General features: G+C 39.9%; 1 protein-coding gene across 1 annotated transcript in view; it reads right to left on the reverse strand.

Moving 5' to 3' along the window:
* LOC124869050 (zeta-sarcoglycan) overlaps window positions 1-26,514 on the reverse strand; it is a 520,530-nt gene that overhangs the window by 273,378 nt on the left and 220,638 nt on the right. Inside the window, exon 2 of the mRNA XM_047366758.1 lies at window positions 2,313-2,522. Coding sequence (XP_047222714.1) covers window positions 2,313-2,522 — 210 coding nt within the window. The remainder of the gene's footprint in view (window positions 1-2,312; window positions 2,523-26,514) is intronic.

Genomic DNA, 26,514 nt, shown 5'->3' on the forward strand with positions numbered 1-26,514 from the left:
AAGCAGTCATTTCTGCAAAAGGATTCCCGACCAAGTATTGAGTGCATAACTGTACATGATTATTTGAAGGTTGACGTTTTTTGTATTAAAAACACTTTTCTTTTATTGGTCGGATGAAATATGCTAATTTTGTGAGATAGGAATTTTGGGTTTTCATGAGCTGTATGCCAAAATCATCCGTATTAAGACAATAAAAGACCTGAAATATTTCACTTAGTGTGCAATGAATCTAAAATATATTAATGTTAAATTTTCATCATGACATTATGGAAAATAATGAACTTTATCACAATATGCTAATATTTTGAGAAGGACCTGTAATCTCATGAACCCCAGTGCAATATAGGCAATACTGCGTGTATGGATAGTTTAGGGTTAGAGAGGGCAAAAATAAAAATGTGTTATTAAGCATGCAAAAGCAAGCACTCCCTGACCATAACAGGAATATCATGTCAACTATTGATAATTGTATTAAAAAAAAAAACTTTTTTATGTGTAAACCAACTTCACTGACATAAACCTCAATTGTAGGAGACTTACTGCCATTTAATTATCAGTTACAAGACTGTAAGGTCATTCAAAGGTAATTATCTCCAAGATCTTAATTAAATGATTGGTGGTATGTTTCTGTTGAACCGGTTCCCCCTCTATCTATATTTTTAGTGTTTTTATGAACCTGTTAACCTTTTGTGTAGAGGTTGTGGTACTAACAACCAATAACAATAAAATGTGCAGGAAGTCAGAAATAATTTATAATGGCATTTTTTTTGTGGTAAAACCGAATCCAATGCAGAATTACAAAACACTGGAGCTCCATGAAACGTCATTTGAGGCTGCCTCCAAAATCAAATCGATCTCTGCTTATAGATCTCTGCTGATATGGTCAAGACAGGATGCACTTTCTGTAAGGAAGATCTTTTAGAGTAATGCCGCTGAAGCATCCTGACGAAGCGTCATCACACCTTGGTTTGGAAACTGACAGGAAGACTCGGGGATGCGAGTTTCTACCTAACAAGCCCTCACCTCTATTCCTACCATGTTTTTTCAGCCTCAATGGAAGATAATATCACTTAAAAACCAGAATGTGCAAAAGCATATACCCTCAGACAAGGCTGCTAAACACCCAGCATTGTGCATTTGATTTTTTTTGTGTGCTTTTTTTCAGTTTGAACAAGAGAAAATGTTTTGTTGTTTTTTTTGTTTTTTTTAAATGAGGTGAGTAAACCAGGGAGCAAACATAGTTCAGATATGATCTAACAATCCCTTGCACCTCGATTGTATCTGCAAAAACTAGGCTTCTGAACAGCAGTCAACATACAGAAGTGTGGCACTGCACTGATATTGTCACTCTTGCAGGTTATAATCAACATTTTTGAGATGGCTTTGTTCCCTCCATGGGGTGAGATATATGTGAGGAAAGGGAGGAGAGCAGACTATAATTCACAGCAAATCCTGAAAATGTGACACCTTTAATCCAGTCTTACTTAATAAATGATTAATTTAAAAAATTTGATTTGCTTTATATATATGACTTTTTACTTGTTTTTAACAAATCAGCTTTGGATCGCCTTCAAACTGTGCAGAATGCTGCTGCAAGACTCTTAACTGGCACCAATAGAAGATCTCATATCATTCCAGGTTTGGCCTCTTTTCATTGGTTGCCAATAAATTTTAGATTTCATTTTAAAATTTTTGTTTTAACCTTTATGGCCTTACATGGCCAAGCCCCCCAGTATATCACTGACCTGTTGAAACCATATTCTTCATCCCGAGCTCTTAGATCATCAGGTCAAAGGTTACTGTTTGTCCCTCGCACTCGTTTCAAAACACGTGGAGATTGAGCTTTTGGGGCTGTAGCACCAAGGTTGTGGAATGCTCTTCCATTGTCTTTTCGCTGTACAGATTCCATTGACTCTTTTAAAAAGCAGCTGAAGACATTTTTATACAGACAAGCTTTTAATTAACATGTTATATTGTATTCTACTGTTTGATATTGTTGTATTTATATTTTATTTTTTGTTTTTTGTTGTGAAGCACTTTGTGATTTTTTATCTGTGATAAGTGCTATATAAATACATTTTACTTACTTACTTACTTACTTATGATGGACAGTGTTAATAAATGTGAAAACACACTGATATACTATGATACACAAGATGTTGTTTAACTACTCTTCATTTTATTATCATGTATTGGTGTTAGTACCTTAAGGGAACCCTTTCAAACAATTTAAAGCTTTTTTTATGTGAATCCCATGTAACAATTAGGCACTTTAATGATATACTGTATATATATATACACAAACCTCTTACCGGAGTGAAGTTCATGACTTTGAGAATCCAGATGGTGAGTGCCAGGTTGACAATCATTGTGACAAGTAGAAGGAGGATGAAGAAGTACAAGCATCTCTTCCTCCACCCGTAGATGCCGACTGCTGGGTAAACTTGGGCACTGCACTCTGACGCTCCTCGCTGGTGGAGGGGGTTTGGCTGGGCTGCGAGGATGTACTGCTCCTGGGTCATCTGAAAGGTGTGTAATGAAAAGAACATGATTACTCTAGCAAAGAAGAATCAAGTGACCAAACACTAAACCTGTCAGACATGTTTCAGAAAGTTTTATCCCCCTGAAATGCAAGGATAAGATGGATCTCTCCAAGAATTGAGGAGGGACTTGCATAAGGCACCAAAATGTCTAAACATAGCTCTTCACCCAGTTCAGTAAATAGATAAGTCAGAGGTGCAGGTGAACTGTTGATGGAGAGATGGGTGAAATGTGATGAGAAGGAGACAGAAGAAGACCAGAAGCATTTAAGAGCAGGACAGCAGTGGAGAGAAAGACGAAAGTGTGATAAAAATGAGATTGAGGTGAAGCCGTTAAGTGGAAAGATAGTGCACCTTTGTGAACATTTGAGATAGGAAGGAAGGGTGGAAAAAGGGAGAGGGGACTGATAAGACAGTAGAGGAAGGCAGAGTCCATTAGTTGAAGTGCAGCATGTGGAGTCATTGGTGGCTAGAGATATGGATACTCACTGCAAGGCTCTATCTTTGTCCATCTGCCTAACTTTTTTGCTCTCCTTGCCTTGTTCTCTACCTTAAAGTCTCTATTGCTCCCTCCTTGTACTCTTCTTAATTCACTTTTTCGCTGTCCGATGAGCTAACCCCTCCCTCCTACTTCCCTATGTCTAAGGGGATTGGTCAGTCCAACGGGTCCGGACTTCCCTAAACCTGAAAGATCTAACTAAGCAGGTTTACAGAAAGTTCTGTTTAAGCTGGTGTCGGGAAATGACTCGCCTAGCCTCTGACAGCCTTCACACAAAAGTCTCGCCCTTCTTCAACTGGAGGTCTGGACGACTGAGTAGCCCACAGCAGTCATTCACACTTCGACAGTCACTTTTGTTCACGGCTGCTCATTCCCTAATATTACAACTGGTTCTTGGTATATGGGTTGGGTTAACTTTAGTGGCTGGGCACGAGCCCCAAATGCGCTGTTTTAACTAACTTGGCTAAGGCAACCAATAAAAACCTCCTAAAATATCTCAGAACCAGGCAACAAGACTTTTTACCACCAATGAAAAACCAAAAATACGGTGACTCAAATAATTGAATGTCCACCATTTAACTAGAATTTTATATGCTTTCCTTAATTAGTAATGCTTTTGCAGGGGTCAGTAACAGCTTAAATTCGGCAACACATAATAATTTCAATAATAGAAATGAATCAATCAACTCAACCTGTCTTTCCCTGATGCTGAAACTAGTGAGTTTGGAACTTTGTTGTCATACGTCTCAGTAACTTCCAGAGGCTGAAGAGTTGAAGGAAACCCCAGACACATAAATGAGGTTGATTCGGGATTTCCAGAAGCCTGAAACTTAGGGCAATCAGCTGTTCACCAATGAAGTTCACTTCTGTTTTCTGGATAAAAAGTCTGTAGATGAAATCAGATTCTTAATCTTGAGGCACAGTCCTTCCAGGGCACACGGGTTGATCCACTTTTTAATGCAGTCGATCAGCTGGGCTGTGTCTCTGTTCCTTTTCCATCTGAGCTTCTTTTCTCCGTCCGATCTTGTTCTTTGGTCTTCTGCGAGGAAACAACCGCAGTTCCCTTTTTTGGCATTGCTTTTATAGTACAGATGCTCTCACTGGTCAGCCCTTTGTCAGTCTTCTCAGTTATTGCGCAACGTCCTTTTGCCCAGTACGTTATTGCTCAATACTGCTTCAACTGTGTATTTTAATAATTATTGCATAGATTACACAAAAGGATATTTATTGTAACTTTTATGGATTTAACTGTGAGCAGTTCATGAATGTTGCATGGATTACATGGAAAGATTTAACCTTATTTTGACAACTTCCTAACTCACTTTAGCACTTTTCTCGGTCTTCATCAGTCTCTCTCATGCACTCAGACACACACATGTACAAGCATGCATTTGGCATTTATTTGCTGAAATTGCATGACCTGAACACCTAAGTGGCTTTTGATTTTTTCTTTTCCAAAGCAAAGCTTTTTCCCAGTGAATAAACCAAAATGCCATGACTAGGAAAACTGCTGACTCTAAACTTGCTTGCAGAAAAAATTAATGCAAACAATAAATAAACTAAAACATTTGTTTTTACGGCAATTCAGGAAGGTCACCTACAATTTTAAATGTAAAATAACCTTTTGAGTATGAAGATTGGAATTTTTATTGCTGTGCTTTTTGTCTTCAGTTTCCAATAGTTGGCGAATTCACTAGTCTTTAGTATGAAATAGTTTCAACCACTCTTTCATGCAAGAGGACTCTGGAACTTATTTCCAAATAAATATAAGAAGAAGGAAAACAATCAAAGCACAGCAAGCTCAAAAGGCAAAGTGTTGTGAAATGATTCAGATGCCAGTGCAGAATTTGATGTAACAAGACATTTTATTATGCTTCCTGCAAATGACAAGAAAAATGTTATTTGTTTAAATGGTGAAAGTGGGTTTCAAACCAATGCAAACATATTTTTGTGACAAATCTCCTTAAATTACCCTTGTTGAACATTGTTTCTTTAATATTATAAAGACGTCTTATAACAGTAAGAAAATAATGTTCAATGGCCCAGCCTTTTAAAAGAGGTGGCCTCAGCACAGATCTCAACATGTGCACACTGAATGCGTAAAGTCTGTACTTTTTAGCATGATGTAATGACATTTTCTGCTTCAGGCTAACAGTGCCACTGCAGTTCACTGAGAGGTCAAACTGTTCATTTACAAACAAATCCATTTGAATCCCGTTTCAACAAACAGGTTTTTATAAATTTCATGAATGAATTTGAATTTTTCGTTATGTTGGGACCCACAGCCATGGATTTCAACATTAAACTCCAGTACGGACTTTTCTGGAACTTTCAAAATAAAGTGCATTAACCTTCTTCCGGTACAGCCAGGAAACGGGATAACTGCGGACTTCCTGTGATGTCACTACTTGAATAAAAGCACAGCTGTCGCTACATCCGCCCTCTTTCCACACGGCCTTCGAGAGGGACCGGTCAGGAGAGGCCCAGTGTGCTAATGTCTTTTGCTGGCAAAAAGACAAACTTTTCAACTGGATCCAAGAGTGTCATAAGATCATGCGATCATATGCACAAGTTAAGTATGAGTGGAGCATTGTTTGTGTACCCGGTGATTACGGTAATGCACAGCTGGTTGACTGACAAAACTGGCCGCCCAGCTACAGCTCCGGAGCTAACCCTTTTTGTTCACAGAGCGAACGCACCTTCAACCCCCGAGGTTAGCTGAAAGCTAACCACTTGTTGACTGTGGACGTTTCTTCAAGCTTCGCCCCTTGGACAACGTTTCCTCACCATGGTTCATGAGGTTAGGTGTTTTGGGCAGAGACAGATTTAGAATGAAATGATCTAAACGTTTTTCATTTTATGCAGTTTTGTTTGTGTTCAACTCAGCTATCTTGGTGCTAGAAGGATATCTGCAAACACATGTTCAGGTTGTGTTCTTTGTGTGTTTTTAAAGTTAAGACAAACTTTACTTGAAGGGTGATTTTAGGGTTAGGGTTAGGGTTGATCATAACGTGCCGTCTGCGCTTATGCATTTTAACTCTTTTTATTAACGGTATTTTAAAGATATGTGTTGGTTCTGGTGCTAAGCTATTAGCTTCTTTTGTTAGCTCAAATGCTAACCGGTAAGAACACGTGCTTGCTACTAAAGAGTATTTAACAGAAAGGTTGTTAGTTTTCAAGCTAGTGAATAATAGTTCCTGAACCTCATTTACTAGATTTGATAACTAAGTAAACACCATTAAGCCCCATTTCTCCAGAAAGATTTGTCTCTTTTCCAAAATACTCTCTTAATAATATTTCTTCAAATATTATTTTAATAAATAAAGGCAGCTATTTAGACACCGTTGAGAAATGGTCATCCAGAAGGTTGGTTTTATTCAGCAGATCATTATTTAAAACATTATTTTATTAAAATAATATTTTATCTGATCTTGCATTGTGATTGGTTGTCTAAATGTTGCTGAATATTCCCTAAGTTGGTTCCAAGTCTAACTTAACTTCATTTCCAGATCCTTCAAGATAATCCTTGGTTCTCAAACATAAACATTGCATGGTAATGTTGCATCACTCTTTTGGTCATAATTTCCAATCATCTTTAATCAACTTGTTTATATTGTACATAGTTGTCCATATTCTTTAATTCTTCTTGGTAGTTTAGTTGGATTGTTTTAGCATAGTAACGAGTTTGTTGATTGAAATATGTTTGACTTTGAGTTGACTTATTTTTGTTAATAAATTCTTGTATTTTAAGAAATTGTGTGAATTCATTCCATATATGTGCAGAGTTTATGCTGTTCAATAATGCCAGAGCTCGTCTCACACCTTTCTATTCTGTCCTAATACCATCGCCTTACTGGGCTGGTATTCACAGGACAACCATTAACAGACCAAAATATTATTTGATAAAATATTAAAATATTAATATTACATATTAAATAATATTCTCAGATTAATAATCACAACAGTTACTTAGTTACGAATAACCCAAGATTCATCCCAAAGCTATAAGAGCAGATATTCATGGATCATGCAACTACATGCAAATAATCTGCTGAAGGATAATTTGATATACTGGGTAAGAAGGTGTTCCAGCTTGGAATACTAAATTCAAAAAAAGCAATATTATGCTTAAAAGAGGTTCATTTGTTATGAATGTTTTTGTTTTCACTTTTCCATAAGCCTTATCCTAACCAGATAAGCACACCGATCTTTAGCATAATAATAATAGCATAAATGCTTTATGTAAACTGCATTAAGTTGGTTACTAATTCATGTCCAACAACACCGACTGAATTAGTTTTACAACTTTGTGGTGTTCCTGTGTACTTCAGGAGGTATTATCTACATGAAATAACGTGAAATAAAATAAAGGTACCTGCTGACTGAACTGTGATAAGACCGAGCCAAAACACAGCAAATCAAGGTGATAGCATCCAAGCTTCATAGAAATCTTAATGAACCAAAACATATGCAGATGTGCACGGAAATATGTCTGGAAGCACTGACAATGAAGCATGAATTCAATCAGAATATTGCATATGTAGTAATTATTAACACCTAAAAAAACTTACACAGCTCTTGTAACGGAGAGGAACAAATTCATGTCTTACAACATTAAAAGGAATCGATGTGGTGATGTGGTACATATTGCAATTTATTTCTTAGCAAAAAAAGACAAATCTACTTCAAATCTGCATGTAGCATTCAATATTTTGATCCAAATTTAATCCAACTAATATATATATTATTATATATATATTGTAAGCACAATCTGGATTAGGAACATGTATTAAAGTAAAGCAGAGAGGGCTTAATGTTTGTCAAGTAGGCTAATGGATTAATTATGTTTTCCCTTGTCAAGATTCACAGCGACAGTCTCAACGGACTATTATATTTTGCATTTTGAGAGATTTTTTTGATCACTTTTTTGATCACTTTATGCAGACACAAAACAGATAGATCGATTTAAAAGCTTTGCTGCAGTATACAAAGTGGGGATAGGGTGCAAGCCATAATTTCTTTCTATTCAGAGTCCAAGCTGAATCAGTAGCAGAGTGTTTGTTGCTGTGTTGATATGTTGCTGTGTGTCTATGGTGACTTAGCATGCTAATAATTTTCCTTCAAGCATAAACAGTAAGAATCAATAGGTGCACAGAAGGGGTTTTGTGTGTATGTGCTATAGGCATTCATTGCATGGGAGTTTCTCAAGGGCAACTAAGTCAAGCGATGAGAATCGCTTATACAAATGACAACAAAATACATGGAATGACATCACCCCTTACTACTGAAGAGAGTGTGTGGCCACTTTTGTCAATTTACAGTCCCCCAGTCTCTCCATGATTTACTGTAACTGGCTGTGCCAATGAGTCATTGACTGTGATACATCTGGATTTCTGTATAATTTCACTCAAAGCCCTGCATTGTTTTCATGCTTGTCGCTTCAACTCAGTAGTTTGACAATGTATGCTTTCTGCAAAATGCCAGGCGAAAAACAAATGACATACTGACACTCTCAAACAACAAACAAACACATCAAAACAAATTTAATCTAGCATATTTTCTCATTCAAGCCCTCTGGCTCCTTTTCAGCAATAATCGTGACTTTAAATGCTTTAAATGAAATCACATTAACATTTGTGTCTAATCTCCGAAAGATGTTTGAAAAACTTGAAGACTGAAATATTGAATTTTATTCAGTTTGTTACTGCCTTGCTCCATTTAGTCTGTCAGTTTTGATGGCATTTGTCATGTTTGATGAAATGCTTAAAAGGCCTGCTACAACTTTCAGAAAATGTAACATACATGACAAAACTTATTTGTAATATACAGTACTTTGCAACAAGTTAAGCTGTCTTTCTTCATATTTTTCCTCTGAAGGAGAACTTTCTTTTAACATTTTTTTCTGATCTTGATTAATTGTTCTTTAGCATTTCTAAAAGTGTTATTCAGTAGGATGGGGACAAGTGGAGAGCTAAAAAGAAAGCCTAATGAAATATCTAATGCAAATCAACTTAATCTGAAAGTCTTCAAATTGGAAGAAATCCAAAGTTGAAATATCCTTCAGCTGATCATGTACTGTTTTCAGCCAACAACTGCTCAGGAATCACCTATTTTCTGTCTGTCAAATTTTGTTTTCTATGGTATTTTTCATGGATTCAGCTAAGAAGCTGGGAAAAGTCACAACCCTTGTTCATCCCTTACACAGTCAGGAGCCGTTTTATGCCTGAATCATGCATAGGTCAAAGTTAGGTGCCAAAAAGAAGTGAAAAAAAGAAACAAATAAGCAAAAATATATTTCATAAGAGATAGGTCAAAACACTGGAGAACAGCAGTAGTCAAAATCTGTTTCGTTCTTATACAGAATATGATTGGACATTTGTCCACTCCTGCAGCTGTACTACTACTATAAAATGTACCCATTCAATTTCCTTTTTTTTCTAATGATGTTTGTACTACTTCTTGAATAACTTTAAATTGCACATTTGTGTCCTGTTCTACACTGTTATCTTGTTAAATATCTCCAGTTGCTGAATGCTTTTTCAACCTTAGAGTGATTGCTTGGATATGGCTGGGCTGATAATAAACATTCTTGAATTTTTAAACTGTATGTGCCTGGGCTTTTACAGTATTTGCTTAAACAGTAGGCCTGTACTTAAAAAAAAAAATGTAATTCCACCTTTATTTTCCATTCTGTCTCTTACTGCTTCTCAAACTAATTCAGTGTATATTTTCTCTTCCTCCCTTTGTTTTCAGCCAATCCATTTTCCTCCCTCTCATTTTCTATCATGCACTCATCCCTCTTTCTCTGTCTCTCTGAATGCATTTCTTAGATTGAACCGACAGCATGGTCATCAATCAATCCTATGGGGCGTCTCGGCCTGTGCGCAGCATGACTTAACTGTATTAACATCATAATTCCTTTACAGCCATGAAAACAATGTAAACAAAAGCCACATTTCAAAGGATACCAAAACAAAGGAGACATCAGTCAATGTAAGCATTTAAGACAAGGTCCTCATAAAATAGATAAATACAGTTAGTCTTTGTGGGATGATGTGTGGCTGGTACTTTGGGAAGTCCAAATCATGATTATACAAAGCACTAAATTAAATGTTATGATAGAACATAAATACGTAGCTGGGACTGATTCTTTAGTTTGCTTTTCATTCAAAAGTAATGGCATTGTAAAGGGCTTACTGATCTGTAGGGTAATAGAATTAATATGTATTGTTAAGAAAAGCATCAGCTAATGCTTTACAAATTGAGGGTCTTCAGTCCCCTTTAAACCCATGGAAAAGACTTGTAAAACGCCTTAAGGTAAACATATTTTAGCATGATGTCAAACTTAACATTTTAGAATATTCATAGTTTTAAATTGGACAAATTTAATCAATGAGCAAAGACATCTCACATTAAAGAAACTTTTGTTTATTGACCAGTGCCACAAATTTTGGCATCCATAAAAATCCAGATCAAATAAATGCCACTGAACCGAGGAATGTTTTTTATTTATAATTATTGAAGTTGTTCAGATCATTTACTTTAATTTGGAATCAATGGCTTTTTGTTTCCTTGTGGTTTAAAGGGGACATATCATGCTTTTAAACCCTTCCTTTTCACACTTAAATTATTCAGTTGTGGTCTATATAAAGTGGAACTGCGATGCTTTGGTCTAAATGTCTTGTTATTGTAGCTCCACAGGCTCATCTTTTATCCCTGTTTTGAGGTGCCTCTTAGAACAACTCGTTTTGGTGCCGTCTCTTTAAATGCTGTTGAGGCACTTCACACTGTTGGAGTCATCCGTTTTGGTCGCACAGTCGAACATGTGCAGCTCAACAGACATCGCAGCTCTGACGTCACCTGGGATTATAAAACCCGTGGAAAATAAACTTTCATGGCCATTTCCAGCATGTCTCATGGGACAACGCAACGAAGGCGCATATCTGGAGAGACAAAAGCTCGCAGACGAACTTTTAAAAAACCCACAGAGATTTTATTTCCAAGGAGATGAGTTTCCTCCTTGTTGATTCAGTTGACTTAACGGTTCTTCATATTTTCCCCTCCTGGACAGATTAGAAGTTTATAGTTTTTTTTCTTGAGGTGATCACAGATGGGTGATCCCCCCCTCGTTTCTTCAGACCTGACCCATCCTCAATTTGTGGAGAGAAGAAATCAACGTCAAAGTAATTTTGTTCTTTTTATATTAAATTGGATAGGTGCATTTAGAAGTCTGGGCAGGATGAGGGATAGTTAAGGTGATTTAGAATCACCAATAGTTAATCCAAGTTATCAAGTTGTTGCATGCAATACTGATTGAAGTGTTTTATGCTGAGCTGTTTTGATTTGCTGTGCAAGTGCAATGAATCGTGCGTGTTCATGTTTTGTCCGGCTGATCACAAATCAGCCAGGAGTTAGAAGTTGGACTTTTTAAGTTTTTCATTCAAAGCAACTTTGAACAAAATTGTTCCAATTTTATTACTGGAGTTTTTCCACTGGGTTCCCGCCTCAGAGTTTTATGACTGTTTGTTTGAGATTTGGGGCAATCAACTGCTAGAGGCTAAGGGCACTCAGCCCACCATTTTACCAGCTGATTGCTGCAATCGAGACATCAGCACACCAGGAGGGCTCCACTTTCCAAGTTAACCCAATTTCACATTTTGTCCATGAAACTGCTGGTTTGATCTTCATAGACACTCAATGCGCATCCATTTTTCTTTTATTATTATTGTTATTCTCATTTTTATCACCTTTGTGTAGAATAGTGCTTGTTTTTGGACCAGAATGGTGGTATATCAGAATTATTTGGCTTCAATAAATCTTCATGTATAATTAAGAGAAGCATTTGTGTTCATTTCGTGCAAGAATGATTTATCCGTCAAAACAAGGTTGAAGTTCCCTGTAATTGTAATCATTAAGAGCTTTGAGCCCATAATTACAACACCAGAGGACATCTCTGATTTTTATTTGTAAGTATTGATTTTGGTTAAGAAATTATTTTCCTGAATTCTAATTTTTAATTCTAATTTTTGATAAATATTAATTAATCAATAATCATAATCCTTACAGGTCAAGGTGCACTCCACTTTAACCTATTTGGCCATTTTTGTAGTTGGATAACAATTATCTAGTGGCGCAGAAACAAGACAAAAGATAAGACAAAGGTCTTTCAGAAAATCCTTCTTGATACTGGTGAAGGTTACTGAAGGCACTCTCTCTTGAAATCGGGAAATAGTGCAATAGTTGCCACTCGTGCAAAAATGTCCATGAAAAATAAAATTTAACCAGGCACTTAGAAGAGGTTCTGATGCAGGGTGACGGTGTAATGAATTGTGTGGGTTAATACACCCATTCAAACTTATCATCTTGCCGCATAGGCATACGTGAGCTTGGAATACAAAATTGCAATGAGAAAAAAATATGGCGGTTATGCAAAATTATTCAACCGGAAGTCCATGACCATATTTAGCTGTTCCACAGTAAATATTGTGACATAACAGTACAAAAACCATAGAAATAAATACGACAGTTATGTGAAATTGATCAGCCGGACATCCATGAGCGTATTCAGCAGTTTCACAGAAAATACTGTGATGTAACAGTTGGAAAAACATAACAGATGATAGAGAAAACTGAATGGACTAAAAAAATATGACCCAAACAGAATATAAACATATCTCTGCAACACCTAGAGAGACTAAATTCCACTTTTCTACAGTCGTACAGACTCCAAGTACACAGCAAAATGTATTTAAAGTGGATTTTGCATGTGTACCCTTTAAAGGTCTCACAGGTATTTTTTTTAACATCGCTTATGTAAATAAGTTGAGTTTGAAGAGCCACTGAGATTTTAACTGCTTTAGCCAAAATGGACAAAAATAGAGGTTTTCACTTTCAAATACTACTGTAAAGTATGCTGAAGGATCTGCTATGCTGCGGGCCTGTTCTGAAAGCTCTGGAAACCTTGTTAGAATGTTTTGTATGAATTATTTTTGGATATTGATCCAAAAATTATCAACACAGAGAATGTTCATGAAATCAACTTTATTCCATTACCATCTCAATCCTTAGGCCAGAATCTTATTTGTGTCCTATTTGTACTTGTATGGTGAGCTAAACAGAATAATGCATAAAACCGGGCCCAGGACTCTAGAGAAGACACTCTTGCTATTGTTTAAAGTTTTAATGGTCAAATATGCAAACAGTTATAGAAGAAAAGTAAGTACTTTCCTAATTGCCAAAGGGGATTGTACAAGGTATTGTACAAGGTACTGTTGAAAACGTGATGTAAAAATTTGAATGTTTACCTGATTTGTTGCTGTTGTACCAACCTTCCAGACAACTCGGATATTTTGGTTAAGGACTATTCTGCATCCCCATAATCAGAACCAAACATTGAGAAGCAGCATTCAGTTCTTATGCTCCACTAACTGAAACAAACTTCCAGAAAACTGCAAAAATGCTGAATCCCTGAGTCTCTTTAAATCAAGTTGTCTTTGACTGTTCTATTTAAACTATCATGTGAAATATCATTCATTTCAGACTGTAGCCCAACTTTACCTTCCTTTATTATGCACTGCAATGTAATTTTTTATGTTTTCTTTTCTTATGCTTTCATCGTGTAAAGCACTATGAATTGTCTTGTTGCTGAAATGTGCTATACAAATAAATATGTTCGTTCGTTCGTCGTCTTCCGCTTATCCAGGACCGGGTCGCGGGGGCAGCAGACTCAACAGAGACGCCCAGACGTCCCTCTCCCCAGACACCTCCTCCAGTTCCTCCAGGGGGAGCCCAAGGCGTTCCCAGGCCAGCCGAGAGACATAGTCCCTCCAGCGTGTCCTGGGCCGTCCCCTGGGCCTCCTCCCGGTGGGACGTGCCTGGAACACCTCCCGAGGAAGGCGTCCAGGAGGCATCCGGTATAGATGCCCAAGCCACCTCAACTGGCTCCTCTCGATGTGGAGGAGCAGCGGCTCTACTCTGAGCCCCTCCCGGATGGCCGAGCTCCTCACCCTATCTCTAAAGGGAGTGCCCGGCCACCCTACGGAGGAAACTCATTTCAGCCACTTGTATCCGGGATCTCGTTCTTTCGGTCATGACCCAAAGTTCATGGCCATAGGTGAGGGTAGGAACGTAGACCGACCAGTAAATTGAGAGCTTTGCTTTTCGGCTCAGCTCTCTCTTCACCACAACGGACCGGCACAGCGCCCCCATTACTGTGGCAGCCGCACCGATCCGTCTGTTGATCTCCCGTTCCATTCTTCCCTCACTCGTGAACAAGACGCCGAGATACTTAAACTCCTCCACTTGAGGCAGGAACTCCCCTCCAACCTGAAGAGGACAAGCCACCCTTTTCCAGTCGAGTACCATGGCCTCGGATTTGGAGGAGCTGATCCTCATCCCAGCCGCTTCACACTCGACTGCGAACCGCCACAGCACATGCTGTAGGTCTTGGCTAGAGGGGGCCAGCAGGACCACGTCATCTGCAAAAAGAAGAGACGAAATCCACTGGTCCCCAAACCCGACCCCCTCCGGCCCTTGGCCGTCTAGAAATCCTGTCCATAAAAGTTATGAACAGGACCGGTGACAAAGGGCAGCCCTGCCGGAGTCCAACATGCACTGGGAACAGGTCCGACTTAGTGCCGGCAATGCGGACCAAACTCCTGCTCCGCTCGTACAGGGACCGGATGGCCCCTAGTAAAGGGCCCCCGATTCCATACTCCTGGAGCACCCCCCACAGGGCATCATGAGGGACACAGTCGAATGCCTTCTCCAGGTCCACAAAACACATGTGAACCGGTTGGGCAAACTCCCATGAACCCTCGAGCACCCTGTAGAGGGTATAGAGCTGGTCCAGTGTTCCCCGGCCGGGACGAAAACCACACTGCTCCTCCTGAAGCCGAGGTTCGACTATCGGTCGGACTCTCCTCTCCAATACCCTGGCGTAGGCCTTACCAGGGAGGCTGAGGAGTGTGATCCCCCTGTAGTTGGAACACAACCTCTGGTCACCCTTCTTATGAAGGGGGACCACCACCCCAGTCTGCCAGTCCAGAGGCACTGTCCCCGACCGCCACGCAATGTTGAAGAGACGTGTCAACCATGACAGCCCTACAACATCCAGAGACTTGAGGTACTCAGGGCGGATCTCATCCACCCCCGAAGCCTTGCCACCGCGGAGCTTTTTAACCACCTCGGTGACTTCAGCCTGGGTGATGAAAGAGTTCAACCCCGAGTCCCCAGCCTCTGTTTCCACCACGGAATGCGTGATGGCAGGATTGAGGAGATCCTCGAAGTGCTCCTTCCACCGCCCGATAATGTCCTCAGTCGAGGTCAGCAGTCTCCCGCCCCCACTATAAACAGTGTTGGCGAAGCACTGCTTCCCCCTCCTGAGGCGACGGACGGTTTGCCAGAATCGCTTCGAGGCCAACCGGTAGTCCTTCTCCATGGCCTCACCGAACTCCTTCCAGGTCCTGGTTTTTGCCTCTGCCACAGCCCGGGCCACAGCACGCTTGGCCTCACGGTACCCGTCAGCCGCCTCAGGAGTCCCACAAGCCAACCACAGCCGATAGGACTCCTTCTTCAGCTTAACAGCATCCCTTACTGCCGGTATCCACCACCGGGTTCTGGGATTGCCGCCGCGACAGGCACCGCAGACCTTACGGCCGCAGCTACGGGCAGCAGCATCGACAATAGATGCGGAGAACATGGTCCACTCGGACTCTATGTCTCCAACATCCCCCGGGATCTGGTCGAAGCTCTCCCGGAGGTGGGAGTTGAATACATCCCTGGCCGAGGGCTCTGCCAGGCGTTCCCAGCAGACCCTCACTATGCGCTTGGGCCTGCCAAGTCTGTCCGACTTTCTCCTCCTCCAGTGGATCCAACTCACCACCAGGTGATGATCAGTGGACAGCTCAGCCCCTCTCTTCACCCGAGTGTCCAAAACATGCGGCCGAAGGTCTGATGATACGACAACAAAGTCGATCATCAACCTCCTGCCTAGGGTGTCCTGGTGCCAAGTCCACTGATGGACACCCTTATGTTTGAACATGGTGTTCGTTAAGGACAATCCGTGACTAGCACAGAAGTCCAATAACAAAACACCACTCGGATTCAGATCGGGGAGGCCATTCCTCCCGATCACGCCTCTCCAGGTGTCACTGTCGTTTCCCACGTGGGCGTTGAAGTCCCCCAGCAGAATAATGGAGTCCCCGGGAGGGGCACTATCCAGCACCCCCGACAGGGACGCCAAGAAGGCCAGGTACTCTGCACTGCCACTTGGCCCGTAGGCTGAAATGATAGTCAGATACCTCTCCCCAACCCGAAGGCGCAGGGATACGACCCTCTCATCCACTGGGGTAAACCCAACACGAGACGGCTGAGCTGGGGGGCAACAAGCAAACCCACACCAGCCCGCCGCCTCTCCCCGTGGGCCACTCCAGAGTAGAACAGAGTCCAACCCCTCTCAAGGAGATGGGTTCCAGAGCCCACGCTGTGCGTGGAGGCGAGCCCGACTATTTCTAGTCGATATCTCTCGACCTCCTGCACAAGCTCAGGCTCCTTCCCCCCCAGCGAGGTGACATTCCACGTCTCTAGAGCCAGCCTAAGCATCCGGGGATCGGGCCGCTGAGGTCTCCACCTTCTTCCGCCACCCAATCCTCTTTGCACTGGTCCCTCACGGTTCCCCCTGCAGGTGGTGGGCCCACTGGGGGATGGCCTCGCGTCTCTCGTCCGGGCTTGGCCCGGCCAGGTCCCGCGAAGAGCAACCCGGCCACCAGGCGCTCTCCGACGAGTCCCGACCCCAGGCCTGGCTCCAGGGTGGGACCCCGGCTCCGCCGTACCGGGCGATGTCACGTGCCTCGATATTTTATTCTTCATGAGGGATTCTTGAACCACTCTTTGTCTGACCCATCACAAATAAATATGCCTTGTCTTATTGCCTTAAGGAATTAATTTTACTTTCTACTCCCACTAGCACAAAAAGAATAAACACAAACTAAAATGTATTTCAACCAAAAACTCGGATGTTATGCTGGAAAAAGACCTTGGCTTTTATGTTTCAAGTAGCCGTTTTCACACAACAAGCCTTTAAAAACCCATTATGTTGATTTGAAATGCAGCCCTGTAAACAGCAAATATTGTGCTGTCATTTTTTATGAAAAAGAAATTGGTTTAATTCAAGCTTAAAGTATTATTTCAAAAACAATGTTACAATTATTATTGTTATTAGAAAAAAGCATTACTTTTCCAAGTAGTCAAAGTAGAGTGATTTTCAATTTGACTTAAATGCCTTGCTGTGTAGCCATACACATTTTTTCTGGTCAGAATTAAGTAGGCCCATTCTGAAAATAAAGGAGAACAGTGGAATCAGATGTAAACGTGTGGTGCCTGACAATGTATGTGGAAGATAAATGTACAGACAAGTGGATGAAGATAGATTTGACATGGACACAGGGGTGAAATTAATACACTTGTGGTGAGGAAATCAGTAAGCTTGTTTGTTCTATCGGTAAAACCTATATAGAAAATGTCAGAGAATGTTGATGAGGAAAGGAACCCCCTGGACCTGTTATCCTGACCTTGGCAAGTGAAAGATGGATGAAATTTGACATAATGTATAGTTGTCATTCTTACAGGTGTACAAATGCTATAAAGGCAAATATCAAAGTTTTTCTAGGTTCCACAGAATGTACACACACATATATATATATATATGTATGTATGTACAGTACAGACCAAAACTCTGGACACACCTCACCTTTTCTTTATTTCACACTGAAGGCATCATAACTATGAATTAACACATGTAGAATTATATACTGAACAAAAAAGTGTGAAACAACTGAAAATATGTCTTATATTCTAGGTTCTTCAAAGCAGCCACCTTTTGCTTTGATTACTGCTACGCAAACTCTTGGCATTCTGTTGATGAGCTTCAAGAGGTAGTCACCTGAAATGGTTTTCATTTCACAGGTGTGCCTTGTCAGGTTTAATAAGTGGGATTTCAAGCCTTATAAATGGGGTTGGGACCATCAGTTGTGTTGTACAGGAGGTGGATACAGTACACAGCTGATAGTCCTACTGAATTGAATGTTAGAATTTGTATTATGGCAAGAAAAAAACAGCTAAGTAAAGAAAAAAATGAGTGGCCATCATTACTTTAAGAAATGAAGGTCAGTCAGTCCGAACAATTGGGTAAACTTTGAAAGTGTCCCCAAGTGCAGTCGCAAAAACCATCAAGCGCTACAAAGAAACTGGCTCATATGAGGACCGCCCCAGGAAAGGAAGACCAAGAGTCACCTCTGCTGCGGACGATAAATTAATTCGAGTCACCAGCCTCAGAAATCGCAGGTTAACAGCAGCTCAGATTAGAGAACAGGTCAATGCCACACAGAGTTCTAGCAGCAGACACATCTCTAGAACAACTGTTAAGAGGAGACTGTGTGAATCAGGCCTTCATGGTAACATAGCTGCTAGGAAACCACTGCTGAGGACAGGCAACAAGCAGAAGAGACTTGTTTGGGTTAAAGAACACAAGGAATGGACAATAGACCAGTGGAAATCTGTGCTTTGGTCTGATGAGTCCAAGTTTGAGATCTTTGGTTCCAACCAAAGATCTTTGTACGGCGGAGAAGAGGTGAACGGATGGACTCTACATGCCTGGTTCCCACCGTGAAGCATGGAGGAGGAGGTGTGATGGTGTGGGGGTGCTTTGCTGGTGACACTGTTGGGGATTTATTCAAAATTGAAGGCATACTGAACCAGCATGGCTACCACAGCATCTTGCAGCGGCATGCTAGTCCATCCGGTTTGCGTTTAGTTGGACCATCATTTATTTTTCAACAGGAAAATGACCCCAAACACACCTCCAGGCTGTGTAAGGGCTATTTCACCAAGAAGGAGAATGATGGGGTGCTGCGCCAGATGACCTGGCCTCCACAGTCACCGGACCTGAACCCAATCGAGATGGTTTGGGGTGTGCTGGACCGCAGAGTGAAGGCAAAAGGGCCAACAAGTGCTAAGCATCTCTGGGAACTCCTTCAAGACTATTGGAAACCATTTCAGGTGACTACCTCTTGAAGCTCATCAACAGAATGCCAAAGGTGTGCGGAGCAGTAATCAAAGCAAAAGGTGGCTACTTTGAAGAACCTTAAATATAAGACATATTTTCAGTTGTTTCACACTTTTTTGTTCAGTATATAATTCCACCTGTGTTAATTCATAGTTTTGATGCCTTCAGTGTGAAGCTACAATATTCATAGTCATGAAAATAAAGAAAACTCTTTGAATGAGAAGGTGTGTCCAAACGTTTGGTCTGTACTGTATATATCTTTCTTTTCTTATTTGTTTAACTCAGCCAGAAGATATGGAAGTGCATTTGCCCTGACATTACTCACTGACAGTCCTCCCAGTCATTCCTCCCTGTCGCTGTGGGATTTCACGTGTTGAACCAAAGTGGACGAATCACACACAAGCATACTCCCAAAAATATAACCTCAGTAAATAAATAAACAAACAGTGAGATGAGACGCTGTAGCTACATGAGCCAGCAAACAAGCAGAAACAGAGTTCACAGATAAACACAATGTATCAGACACAAACAGGACTTCTGAGCAGTGAAGCGTTCCAGCACATTTACATGGTTCTGCAGTGAGCTTTCTGTTTAACTGAAGACTTGAAAGGAGACCTCTTGCTCTGTTTCTGTCTCTCATACATACACATTCACACACACGACATACACGACATTTGCACAAATCAAAAACACGATAGGTGTTCTCGTAAACCTGTGGTACAAGAACAAACAACACTGCAAGACTAGCATTGAAGATAGGGATTGGAAGCTTTGTATATAATGTGATAGTATGGAGTTGTACATTCTGCACAGTTCTCTGTATATGTTTAGCTTGGTGACAGCTGGAAGAACACTTATTAGAAAATATAAAACTCCACATCTATGAGTTTTTTTTAATCTAGTTTCAACTCTTAGCTACAACTCTGATAAGTTGTAGTTGTTGCTCATTGTGTTTATATGTTGTTCTCTCATCCAGGAAATTACATTCAAAACCAACGTGGGATGATTCACCAAACTACCCAGTGCAGACCTCCTTTGCTGTTTAACCTTTTTTTAATGTTTGTTCCTTTTTTATGTTGCAAACCTTTTCAACTACAATGCAAAATGGAACATTAACCGTCTGTTCTTTTTTCTTATAATATGTTCTTCCATAACCCTTTATTTTTTAGTTCCTCTGATTGTATTTGTATAAGGATTCTTCTGTACAAAGGGGACATCTTTACTATCATATCTATTTATAGATGCTCCAGAAAAGTTGTTCTCATTTGTCTCTGTCTAGATTCATCTCCAGCTACTGATGTCTTTCGTTTGTTAAGGACCCACGAGACTAATTAGTGGAGGATGGAAATGGAGAGAGAAAATGAGAGGAGCCAAACCTGAGTAAGACACAGTACAACAAAATAATAAAGTGTCAGGAAAACAGAAATACTTTGATGGCCAGTGGGGAAGTTGCTTCACTATGGAGCAGGTGTCTGCTTAAAGAGTGCTTATTCAGTCACCCACTGATAAAAAGATGTTTACTCTGGTGGGCAGATAAAGAATGAATGGACTTGATGAAGTTAATGTGTTTTCAAATTGACAATTATAAATTGTACTCTATTGCCAATTCTTTTACAGAAGAGATAAATATATGATAAACCTTTCATTAGAAGGAAACTGAAAGAAAATATAACAAGCACGCAATAAAGAGGTGATAGCACCATTATTAGTTTTGTGGGCAAAAATAGAGAAATAAAATAACACATGGGAATTCCAGCCACTGGATTTTAACCAATTAAGATTTTATGCATATTATCAAATTACAACAAGACTTGATTAATTTTCTTGGGATTAATTGTAATATATGAAGACAAAGCAATGCATAATTGTGAAGCAGAAGGAAAAGAATCCATCGTTTTTATATTCTATTACGATTAAAAACCTGAAAAGTGCTGATGGAATTTGCATTTGCTCCCGTTTACTCTGACAGCCTGAAATAAAATTGAGTGCCACTGACTGCTTTCAGAAGTCACACAATTAGTAAAATAAAGCTGTTATGTGGAGCTTTATTAGATAATTGAATTTGGGATGATGCAGAGCAGACATGGATTTTATCCAGAATAACAGAGATAGCAGATCCTATGGAGTACCCTACCAACAAAGTGACCAGAGGAAACAGAGGAAGGGGCTCAGAGGATTTTTGTTGATTAGGTAAAAGGACAATCAGAACTGCAAGGTTTGGAAACTAAACAGTTTGACTGCAGGGCAGTGTTGGCAGAGTTGGAAGGGGAGAGGAAATGAAGTTGGGGCTGTGGACTGTGGATAAACAACCTCTTTTAGCAAATTATGTTGGTTGGAGGAAGTTGATCACTGGTAGGGAATTGACCATGGGCACTCTTTGAGGTTGCAGGCTTCAGCTGGGTGACATTAATGCTCTGTGGTGGGTCTACAGGAGGAACAGGTTTTCCTCTGCACTTCATTCGAGAGTTATTGTATATCCTCCTTAAGTTACTAAATCTATTTGTCTTAAAAAGTTTTTGTGGGGAAGGCACAGAGTGAAACTAGACTTTCTCAGCACTTTGAAGGCTACAGATGGCTGTTAGCAGAAATATTGCTGTCAGATCATAAAAAAAAACATCAAAAGAATCCAACGTCCTCAAAAATAAAAAAAGGTCCCATGAGATCCAACGATCAAGGTTTAAAGGAATAAAGCATCATTAAAACATGAAATAAATATATTCAATTCAATTCAATTCAAAAATACTTTATTAATCCCAAAGGGAAATTAAATTAAATTAAATATATAGAGAGCTGAAAAGACACATAAGCTCTCTCTGTTATCTCTGTTGTCCTGAACTAACTATCTACCAGCACGTATATATATATATATATATATATATAATATGTTATTATCTATAAACATTCAAAAATACTTAAATAAGAAGATAAATAAACTGACGTGGTTAAATACACAAGTACAAACTTGTCTTTTAATAGGTTCCAAATACAGACCTTTCGAGATAAAAATCAATATGTGCATAAATTGGTGAGGGGAGGGAATTGAAACAGAGGTCAAAACACTAAATGAGGTCTTGTTGGGAACGTTTATAATTCTTAAGGATAGATTTTCACCTGTTTTAAATAAATTCAAATAATTAATGTGTTCTTGTTGCAAAAACACTAATATCTCCAAACCATACATATCATAAATAGATATTTAGCATGTTCCCCTTTTTGCCCTCATCATCTTTAGATAGTTAAACAATCTGTATATTGTTAAACAATATATAAAATTGTGACCCAGCAAAGGACACTCAACTTAAATTGATAGAGAGGAATTGTGATTTTTTTCTTGTGCAGCCACATCTATAATAGCAGGCCATGAGTTTCAGGCCTATCCATCATGAAGCAATATGACATAAATACTATTGTACACTCATGGTTTCCTGATATCTCTATCTATATTATTAGGTATTTAGATGGATTAGCAAAGTGATAGCATTTGTTAGAGCAGAGCCAAATAACAAAATTTGATTTCGAAATGTTTTTCTTTTCTTTTCTTTTTTTAGCACCATGGACAGCTCTCAAACTTTACACATTTTTAAAGAGAAAGAAGCCCTCAGGGCGGCGCTGATGGTGTAGGGGTTAAGCGCGCGACCATATACAGAGGCTACAGTCCTCTACAGTCCTTGTCAGTGTTGTTCAATGTTTGTCAGTGAAAAGGCTAAAAGTAGTAAATCCCATTAACACCAACAATGGAGGCAATAATTTTTTCTCTTTCCATGAATTGATTCAAAGAATTATAAATAACAGAGCTGGCACACTTTTTTCATAAGAAAAGCTGATGAACAACTGTTCACTCTTCTTATGTGTTTACCATATAGATGCACACATCAGTTAAATATCATAGACACACATTTTTACAATACAACATAAATTGCATTGTTAGAGTAGTCATGACTGGATGCGGTGTGGAATAAATCTGAAGCCATTGGGTTTTAGATGTTTGCATCAAGAAAATCTGATTTGATCAGATGAAACATGAAAGTTCAGTTTGTGGAGAAGTATTATTTCTCTCAATAGCAGCGCCTACTGTTTGGGTGGAGAACTGCAACACGTTTGTCAAAATAAACACAAAGACATGTTAGGACCACATTCACCTGTACCAGTTTCATTCACCCTGATCATGGGTATTGGTCAATATTTCCAAACAATCACCTTAATGTGTGTTAGGAACAGTGCTGGAAAGTGTACAAATATACAGGTTTTTCATATTGTACAGAGAATAAAAGTTTCATTGTTCTCATTTAGCTACAAGGCACCATTCTAATTTATTCGAATCAATCAAATCGCATTGAGCCGAACTGTTTAACGTACTTGGAATAAACTGTGACTGAAAGGTGAGACATACCCTATCGAATAGATGTATACTGCTCATGAACTGTGAACAAACCCATTCAAGTCAGATTTTCAGTTGAATTTTAGTCTTGACTGACTGAGCCATTCTACCTAATGAGTAGCGTTTGATCTAAACTATTCTATTGTGGCTCTGGCCCTTTGCTTAGAGTTGTTGTCCTGCTGGAAGTTGAAATTCTACCCCAGTCACAAGTTTTTTGTCATGGACTTTGTGGAAGTCCAAAAGTCGAAGTTTTCTTCCAGGCTCTGTCCATCTCTCTGTGAACTCCGACTAACTTCCTTCTCCCTACTTGACAGCTTGATGCTGTCAACACCATGTTTCAATTAGGCAATGATGTGTTCGGGGTATTGTGCAGTGTTAGCTTTCAACCACACACATCTTTTGCATATAAGCCATTAAAATTTGCTTTTAACTTCCCCACAACCAGCCAGGTTTGTCCACAAATGTTTTCTAACAAATCTCTTAGGCCTCCCTGCATATTTCAGTGCTGTATTTTTTTTTTATTAAGCATAAATTTATAGTATAGTCCCTTTATGGTCCGTGTCTTTGATACGGGGGACCTGCATGTAATTCTTGCTTGCATCCGGAAGGGCATTGGGCGTAAAACTTTGCCAAGTCTGAGTGCAAGTTCAACTGACTTGCTGTGGCAACCCCTGAATAAGGGAGCAGCCAAAAAGACTAATCTATCAAGTATAACTACATGGGTCCTATTATTTTCACAGAATTTCAGGAACGTGCGTGTGCAAATGTTAATTCTTTGTCATATAGACATCTTTGAAAACAGTGAAAACTTGTCTCTATCTCCGTTTATTCAAGTTACCTGAAAATCTTTCAAATATAAGCTTTTTCATCTCAGTTTTTTCACTTACAGAAATATGTCATCTCACATCTCTGTTGACACATACTGTCATATTTATTTAAATTATATTACCAAATATTTGTGCACAGAACAAGTATTTACTTGTAGTTTATTGCTGTGAAAAGGAAAGCTAACAATGTGTGACAGTATTCTAAGAAAAGACTGGAAACACAATAATGGTCCAAGAGGATGGAAATGTGAAAAAAAGAGAAGGCATTCAGAGGTTTTTGGAGTTGGTGTTACAGTAGAGAAGATAAATGCTCTGACTTTGAGAGTCGGACAACAAAATAAACGTTTCTCCCTCCCACTGTGTTATTTCTTAGAGGGGGTAAAACAGTGGTGTAGGCTGTGCTTTGAATCCGTGTGTGCCTGTGTGCGCACAAGATAGCAATTCGAGAGAGAGGCAAATGCAGTTCGTAATCACATCGGGGGAGAGAGGCGATTTCCAAGGGCATGCACGCTGTGAGGAATGTGATGGGCGCCTGCTGTAAGTGCATCTCATGCTTGCATGTGTGCCTAGTTGTGTCTCTGTGTATATGAAAGAGAGAGAGAAGGAGAGACAGACAGAGATGGAGGGATGATAAATATTTCGTGGTGACAGAATCAGCACAGCGGCTTTATGACCCTGCTTAGTGGGGCAGCCTCCTCCATCATCTCTACTCTCACCAGATCCTTAGCACGTGTTCATACAAAGACACATGTGTGTCCTTTCGTCAATGTTCATCTCTACACAAAGGGCCTGATCTTCAAAGATCCCAAATAGTGGGTGCTAATTGCTTTTCCTTCCCATAGAAAGCGCTCCTGGATCAGTGCTTCTGTGTTCTTTTTGTGTCTCTGCTCTGTTCTCTCAAACCCCCAGTCGGTCGTGGCAGATGGCCGCTCACACTGAGCCTGGTTCTGCTGGAGATTTCTTCCTGTTAAAAGGGAGTTTTCCTCTCCACTGTCGCTACATGCATGCTCAGTATGAGGGATTGCTGCAAAGTCAAGGCCAGTGACTTTCCACTGTCGCTACATGCTCATCCAGGAGGAGTGAATGCTACTAGTCTCTGACTTGATGCAATCTGCTGGGTTTCCTTAGATAGAAAAACTTTTTAACCAACTGCACTGTTCAATAGTTAGGATTAATTGGAATGTATACTTGAAATCTGTATGATTCAACTGAATTGACTTAGCCCATTTTAAAGTGACCCACCTTTCACACAATGAAACAGGAAGCAACACTCGTCAATTATTTTTGCCTCTGCCTTCCTCCTTCCCTGATGGACGGAGTAAGGGGGAGTCAGGTTTAGCCTAAACCGGCTCAGTTATGGTTGAGGTGCAAACACACCCTCCATTTCTGTTACCCGTGCAACCCCTTTTCTTTTCCAATTGTTATAATCAGTCTGACAGAGAGATGTACCCCCAATCCTTGTGGTTTTTAGTAAAATAATGGCCACCAGTGGGCTCTAGATGGACAAATGTTTTCAGTTTATTATTTTACTTATTACCCCTACACATCTAAAATGGCCACACACTAACACTCAGTAATTTATTCTAACCTTCCCAACAACCCCGCACCATTCCAAAACCCTTTGTGAAGTGCCTTGAGACGTAACGTGTTGTGAATTGGTGCTATATGAATAAAACTGAATTGAATTGAATTAATTTGTGTGTATTATAAATAAATTGCGTGTGCAATAAGTGGACGTGTTGCATGCATTTTCCAAGATTGCGCATGCAATGGATAGCAGGAGCAAAAATGGTACAGACCGCATTTATAAATGAGGAAATTGCGTGTGCTACTGGCTGGAAACAGAGCAAACAGATCCTCTGCTGTGTTGCTAGAAATATGCAGGGATTGTTATGCTGCTTGTTTTTCTGGACTGTTACAGTTAGTTAACTTTTGTTGTGCTACTCACAGCAGAATTGTCATCTGCCCTGACAAGATTATTTCTCTTATCTTGCTCGTCGTAACTCATAACAAATTGGCCAGTCAATATTAACAATATATGAAACAAATATGTTTGTTAATTAATTTGTCTCCCTTGATCTTTTCTGTTGTTTTTGTGAGAGTATATGTTTGACGAGTTCGGAGTTTATCATAACCAGCCACAATATTTAAGCCTGAATGTAATATTAGCAACATAAAAATAGATTGTTGTAGGAGTTGGCAATCTG

Source organism: Girardinichthys multiradiatus, chromosome 5, assembly GCF_021462225.1.
Source record: "Girardinichthys multiradiatus isolate DD_20200921_A chromosome 5, DD_fGirMul_XY1, whole genome shotgun sequence".
NCBI lineage: Eukaryota > Metazoa > Chordata > Actinopteri > Cyprinodontiformes > Goodeidae > Girardinichthys > Girardinichthys multiradiatus.